This window comes from Sinocyclocheilus rhinocerous, unplaced genomic scaffold (assembly GCF_001515625.1).
Source record: "Sinocyclocheilus rhinocerous isolate Xijiao unplaced genomic scaffold, SAMN03320098_v1.1 scaffold896, whole genome shotgun sequence".
In the NCBI taxonomy this organism is placed as follows: Eukaryota; Metazoa; Chordata; class Actinopteri; order Cypriniformes; family Cyprinidae; genus Sinocyclocheilus; species Sinocyclocheilus rhinocerous.
This window is the reverse complement of record NW_015648505.1, coordinates 62,390-69,946: the sequence shown is the minus strand read 5'-3', so window position 1 is coordinate 69,946 and position 7,557 is coordinate 62,390. Positions and strand designations below refer to the sequence as shown.

Below are 7,557 nucleotides of genomic sequence, written 5' to 3'. Positions count from 1 at the left end.
TACGAGATCTAAATTTAGCGGGAACGGTCGGGTCGGGAAGAAAATTATTCTAAGCAGACAGCGGATGAACAAAGAGTGAATATATAGCAGGAGCGGGTGGGTGCGGAATATAACCTTGCGGAAGCAGGCGGGAACGGGACTAAAAAAATTGTCCTGCACAGACATCTACCTGGAGCAGCAAGTTGACAATGTACACCATAAAATTCAAAATCATTGTTTTGTTTGAATGTACTGTACATACAGTATACCACCGAGCTACGACTTTAGAGGCTACTCAAAATTCTTTCGCATCAGTGAGTGCTACTCATGTTTTTTATTAAAGAGAGTGTAAAGTTGAAGGGGTAGTTCACCCAAAACTGAAAATTTGCAGTTAATTTACTGCCACTCAGGCCATCCGTGATGTGCAGCAAGTGACTTTTTCTCTTCAGTAGAACAGTAAAGATTTTTAGCTGAAACCGTGGTGCTTGGTGATTAAAAAGAATGCAAGTCAGTGGCTTCTAGGGGTGGGGGAAAAATCAATTCACACATGAATCACGATTCAGTCTTCTACCGATTCGCATCGATTCACAAATTTCCAAAATCTATTTTTCTAGTTAATTTAATAATAATAATAATAATAATAATAATAATAATAACTTGATGTTGTCGGAACAAAAAAAAACATTACAGTACATAAAATTTAACTTACCACATAAACAGAGTAAGAAGAGATGACTGATAGGACAAGGCGAATGATTTGCAGATCTTGAGCACCACTGACAAACATCTAATCTTGTAAAATATGTGGTAAGTACTGCCAAAGTCATTTCCTTTCTGAACATGGTATTCGGATTCGGGCACATCCCAAATATTTTTGATTTATTAGGAGGTTAATAGTTAACAGGAAACACTGATTTCTCAAGTCAGGACTACCCATACTATAGACTGGTGTGTTTTGTATCAAAATACTGGTGCATTTGATGTCCAGTGTACACAAAAAATGTGATGAAAAATCGTGAATCATGATTAAAAATCGAAAAATAATTAAACAGTTTTTAATCTAATCATGACCCTAAGAATCGTGAATCGAATCGTGAGGTGCCGAAAGATTCCCACCCCTAGTGGCTACCCATTTTTCATAATAAAAAAAGCATACCAAAGAACACAAAATGAATACCCCTGGCTCTTGACGATATATTGAGGTCTTATGAAGTGAAACGATCAGTCTGTGCAAGAAACTGAACATTATTTACAACATTATTATCTGTAATCTATAGCCACAGGCAAACAGTCTGGAGTGATGTCCGGTTTGCGAACTGGTTCTTTTTTAGTTAACTGGATGAAACGGTTCACCAAAGCAGTTTGTCAACACAACACAATAATCAATGGTGTTAACTCAAAAAACGTTCTTGTTCCGTGCGCAACCCCATTTAGAATGCATCACAGGCACCAAAGAATTTAAAGCCAGGTTAAAAAATTAACTGTTACAGGGTCTGTAAGGGTTGAATTCATGCTCACAATTTCTTTCGTTTTGTGTTTGTAGGAGGCCAGTCTGTCCATCTGGATTTACTACAGCGACAATACCGCCGCCCCCCTGAGTATGTATGACCCAAAAGACTACAACCTCAATGCCACCACAGCAGACGATAAGGTGGTTACAGTGGCTCAACAACCTCAACAGCGGTGGCCAGTCATCATGGCCGAAGGCGAGGGCACAGGAGAGGTAGTGCACGTGGAGATGACCATCAGCGAAACCTGCCAGAAGACTAAACGCAAGAGTGTCATTGCTTCTTCTCCTGTGTTCGTCAAAGTCCGCTTTGGACCGGATGAAGACTCTGAAGAGGAAGTGGATACAGAGACTGAAATAGACACTAGAATGCCTGCCAACACGAGAAGGCCCATTATCGATTCCAACGCAGGTGGTGGAGGGTATGAACCATCTAATGAGCAGCCCGCAAGTGTGCCCATCGATTACACCAACTTTCCTACAGTAAGCAATCCAGAGGAACCAACCGAAGAAGACGAGGAGGATGACGAATTCGTGCACAGTCCCCGTAGCATGACCGACCTGGAGATCGGCATGTATGCTCTCCTCGGGGTGTTTTGTCTCGCCATACTGGTCTTTCTTATAAACTGTATTGTGTTTGTGTTGAAGTATCGCCATAAGCGCATCCCTCCTGAAGGCCAAGCCAACATGGACCATTCCCACCACTGGGTGTTCTTGGGTAACGGAGAACCCCTGCGCACCCAGAGCGATCTCTCGCCTCAGACGGTGGAGAGCCCCAGCAACACCTTGGAGGGGGTACAGTCTTGTTGTCATGGGGACCACCACAGCAGCGGCAGCTCCCAGACTAGCGTACAAAGCCAAGTCCACGGTCGAGGAGACGGCAGCTCCGGAGGTTCCACCAAAGACCACGGAGAGGAAGCCAGCTCACCGACCTCCAAACGCAAGCGTGTCAAGTTTACCACCTTCACTCTTCCCACGGAGGATTTACCCTACAACTCCATCCCCGTTGCCAACGAAGAGGACATTCAGTGGGTATGCCAAGACATGGGCTTTCAGGACCCAGAGGAACTGCACGACTACATGCGCAGGATAAAGGAAATAGCCTGACCGGGCTATGTGCTTTCTAAAGACGTTCCTTTCTATTTTTCTCTCTTAATTTTCACTCTAGAGGAGGTACCTTTCACAAGAAAAACAACCAAGGCCCAATGTCCAGTTTTGTTGGGGTTTTCTGCACAGTGCTATTTCCCTTACACATTGACACTTGTACGAACTAAAAAATATTCATGACGCTGCCAGGGAAGCCAAAGACGAGTCTAAGGGATTCTAGCAAAAATGGCTTTAGCGGTGTGTATGATTGCTGCTCAGTAGAAGGGTGAGTGTACACTCTTTAAGGGAAACATAGAATTTCAGTTGTGAACACTGATATCAAAATGGATTCCTGAAGTACTCAATCATGTGTGGGTCACCCTACTGTGGATAGGATCTTTCTCAGAGGAATGCCTGGAGTCTTGGCACTGTGTCCATTCTTCTTTTTCTTCTTCTTCTCTTTTTTTAATTCAACAGATCCTTCTCCAACAAAGAGGCCTTTGAAGTGCAGATTCTACTTTTGTCCCAGATTTGTGTTTAAGATGGATCATTTTCATGCCATTGTTGATAAACCTGACACAGACACTGTCAGGGACATTCGTGAGAACGTGCCATGGATTCTTTCTGTCAGTGTTGGAAATGTTGAATGGTTTTATCCCCCTGCCCCTCTTTTCAGTGTTATCTTGGTTCAACACATGCCTTGGTTGCTGAATTAGTTCTTCTTCTGTCTTTGGTATTTCATACTCATTCTCAATCTGGATGCCACCTCTGCTTCTCTCACTGTCTTGGTTAAGTCTAATGCCTTATTAAAAGGATCTCAATCGTCACAACCTCGCTCTGTGCTGACACCACATTTATCCACATTGGTAAGGGCCAAAGCAGGGGCAACTCTACAGAAGTCTGTATCTCAATTAAACACGTGTCAGCACGGGAAAGGCAGGAGCTTGTACATTGTGGAGTTAGATATCTTCTCCAACATTCCTCTGCATGAATGGAGACTTGGAGGCACAATTAGCGCGCTTTTGTTTCTTTTTTACTTTGTATATGTTTGTATTGTGAGAATTATCTAATCATACATAAATGATAATAGAGGACATATCATGTTACCATGCATTACATGCATGTGCCAGACCCTCCCTCCTATGTACATACCATGCTCAGTACATAACGACTGCTGAAGCTTAACTCTTGATTACTCAGTTAGCCTGAGGAATAGGGGAGGCAGATGCCATATAGGGACTCGGCAGCCAGATACTTGAATTTCAGTGAGGCTCTCTTTTCTCTTTCTCTTTCTCTTTTTCTGTCTCTTTACTGATCTCACCGTGAATTCCCATGCAGGTGGTAATAGAGTTAAGATCTCTGGTAAAGATAAAATGCTATGCAAATTGATTATTGTGTTGAAGTAGATCCGCCCCAGATATCGATATAGCCACCACGGTTACTTTCGTTAATATACCAAGAAATATCTCAAAACTAGATGTAACATCTGCCACAATGTAAATTGCAGGTTTTGGGGTTTGTTTATTTCTTTTTAACTTTGAAGCTCACTAGAGCTTTGTTAAAGAAAATGTGGTAGCACAGTAGATCAAGTCCGAAATGTTAAACATTTACTAGTTTAGAAAGGGGTAAGCTGGTAATGGGTCTGGAAGCTTTTTTTGTGGTGAGGCACGAAAAAAAAATATCTGTTTTGCTGCTGACCTATCACAAGTTAGTTTCAGGGTTACAGTCCGCCCCCCTCAGTTTCTTCAGGACGTCTAAATTCACGCACTGTATTAAATGTTTATTTTTCCACTGTGCTGTATTTGAAACATGCAGGATTTACCCATGAGTTTGTTTTAATAGTCTTATTAATCATTTTCCTGTAACCGGGAAGGAACACCTATATTTTGTTTCTTTGTTTTATAGATTTTATTATAACATTATTTTTTTTAAACTCACCCCTAGTTTAATCAGGGGTCCTTTGCACTCCAGATAAAAGTCACAGAGAACGTATTACTGACACCTCTCCACCTTTGTCCTCTGATTTGTAACCCCCTTCACCCTTTTCTCAAAGGATTCTGATGAGTAAACCCTCAGTCATGACGTGTGATGAAATGATGTAACATGTCGAGGTATTAGGTTTTGATAGACAGTTGGAGTGTTGGTCAGTGGTTTAGTTTGACCCACACTTGACCTTTGTGGAGGCTCAGAACTGAATGTAAACTTTTCAACTCTACGATCAAAATGAACATAATTTCCACTGTATTATTAAAGTCTTCTGATGGGGTACGTAAGACTCGATATGACTACTAGCAAGTCTCTGGTAGCAGCTCATACACTTTTTCCTAAAATTATTTTCCTAAGTGTAACATCACTATCAGGACATTTTTGGTTTCATATTGTTTTCTACTTTAAACTGATGTATGTATGTATGTGAAACAGCAGTTGCGATATCTGCGCTTTCATTTTTCTTTCTCAAGAGGAGCTGCTACTAGGCCTTTGCCTTGACCACATGCTGTGTTGTGGTGTAGATTTGAGCTGTACTCTCTGACCTGCTGAAGCACGGTACTGTCAGCCTTGTGCTGCCACACCCTTAATGTACAGAGCACTGTTACAACATCCTGTATCCTCCCTAGAAAACAACTGTTGTATTTCCCTCCTTATATGTAAGTACTAAAGAAAATACAATGCATAAACTTGGTGTTGTGTGTTGTTGTTGTTTTTTAGTTTTTTTGACAATGTACTTTGTATTATAATGCTGTGTCCAAACAATAGTTGTCTAATGAGCCTACTGAGCTGTCTAGACAGCTGCTAATTTATTTATAAAGACTACTGCTGTTTGTTAACAATAATCAACAGACAAAAAAAATTACATTTTCTTATCAAAACTGCTGTTTTATTGTATAATCAAGACTCACAGAGCACTGTTGTTACAGAGCCGAAACTGCTTATTACATTTTAAGTGAAAAATTGTAAAGACAAACATTTTATTTATTTATTTATTTAAATGTGCACTGATGAATTGATGCATCTCTACAATAAGATGGCGTATTTGGAAAGTAAATGGTGTATTTTTATTATTATTATTATTATTATTAGATTTTTAAAAAAACAACAACATTGGTACTGGTATCTCATAACAACATGTACAGCTAGTTCTTATTAGACATTCAAATGCATACAAATGCTTAAGAGCAAAGACAGAAATAAAAGAAAATTAATGGGATATTTATTTTTATTTCAAAATACTGTATTTGCAGATAATATAATATTAATTAAATAAAAATCCATTTAGGGAGAGTATACTTTCATGACCATGTTTCTTAACGCAGTTAAGGAAACTTTTAAAAAGTGCACTTTTGTAATAATTCCAAATTAAAGTTTTATTTTAAAGTATATTTTAAATCATTATGTATTATAAATCTTTTGTTATGTTTTAAAAAAGTACACTTTTTTTGATGTGTGGACTAACATACTAAAGCATGTGTAAAGTAATTGCTATCATTTGAACTGCAGTGTGTTATTTGATATTACAAAGTTAAGTTAATATTGTAAATATGTTACATTGGTTCACTTTATTTTAGTGTCCATGTTACACTTGTTTCATGTACTTCGTTATAGTAATAACAATAAATTATGTATAATCGCATGCATAATTCTAAATATATAGTTACAGTGTAACAAGGACACCTTAAAAATAGCAACTTTATCGTACACTGGTGTAATTACAAATATGTTTAAATGCATGACATACCAATTGATATGTATTAAATGTTGTGTATTTAAAGTATATTTTATTTAACCTTAAATGCCTGTCAGTACATCTGGCAGTACTAACCATATTTCAAAAACAATAGAAGTATTTATTAAATGAATTAACTTAAGAAATAAGAGTACTCCGTTTCAGTACAACTAAGTGGTCTTTTATTTCAGTAATATTATATTATTATATCAATCTGCATGTACAGTACATGAAACATTTAAAATTCAGATTTGAAGTATACACTCCCAAGTGCACATTTAATACAATTAAGCACACTTCTTTTAAATGAAAGGATTCAACTTAACTCCTGAAAGGAAAACTTCACAAAGCATAAGGCAATGCGAGATTTTTTTAATCAACATACTTTTCTAACAGTAATTCAACAATTCTATGATTTGTAATACATATTCAGGTGCTTCATAATGGCTTGTGCTTGGCATTCAGTGCTTCGGATCATTGCTTTTATTTCCAATATTGCTTTTGCAATACCAGACTCACACATAACCACTCTAGAGGTTAGTAGTAGGTAAAATGAGAATAACAACCGCCTTCATGGCATCTGTGACTGCCTTCGAGGATGTACAGTCTGTGCTTAGACCTCCCATGGGAAATAATGTGGGTTTTGAACTGATGCAAAGACTTCCTCACTTACAGGTCTGTTATATTGGGCCGAAATGCGAGAAAAGAAAAGCGCTTCAGTTGCCTTACATAAAACAACGCCTCTTTTGCACCTTCACTTCATGTACTCATCCTATATGTAAATTGAGGTCTGTGTCGACACAATGTGTATCTCAGAGCTACAAAACAGATTTTGAACTCTGTGTGTGTCACATAAATAAAGTCACACTCATACACTCTCACACTGGTCAATTCTCTGGTAAGTATATAACCGTCTGTCATCACAGAGAAAAGCTCTAAATCACAGTGCAGATCTATTGGTCTACAGGGGAAATCGTTAAATCTTCAAAGGTTAAAAAAAAAAAACTGTCTTCAGCACATCGGTCTAATTGGTACCAACAGTAAAGTGACGGCAGAACAAAGCCAAGGTCTTCATTTAGAGACCAGTGGCACAAAGGTGACTGTAACTAAAGATTGATATTATTAGGCTGGAAAAGAGAAGTGTAATATCACTCCCCAGGTATGTGTATTGTGGAAACACACATCAGCTGGCGAGGTAGCCTGTAATATAACCATGCAATGTTTCCAGACATTTCATCAGCTGGGAGTTGTCAGGAATGTCACC

The 7,557-nt window shown here is 38.6% G+C and overlaps 1 protein-coding gene across 1 annotated transcript in view; it reads left to right on the top strand.

Annotated features, from left to right (window-relative positions):
* The window catches only part of tmem132e (transmembrane protein 132E), a 362,066-nt gene extending 356,823 nt beyond the window's left edge, over positions 1-5,243 (top strand). The window contains exon 10 of the mRNA XM_016514348.1: positions 1,523-5,243. Within this exon, the coding sequence (XP_016369834.1) occupies positions 1,523-2,593 (1,071 nt within the window). The 3' untranslated portion in view covers positions 2,594-5,243. The remainder of the gene's footprint in view (positions 1-1,522) is intronic.
* The last annotated feature ends 2,314 nt before the right edge of the window (positions 5,244-7,557 follow it).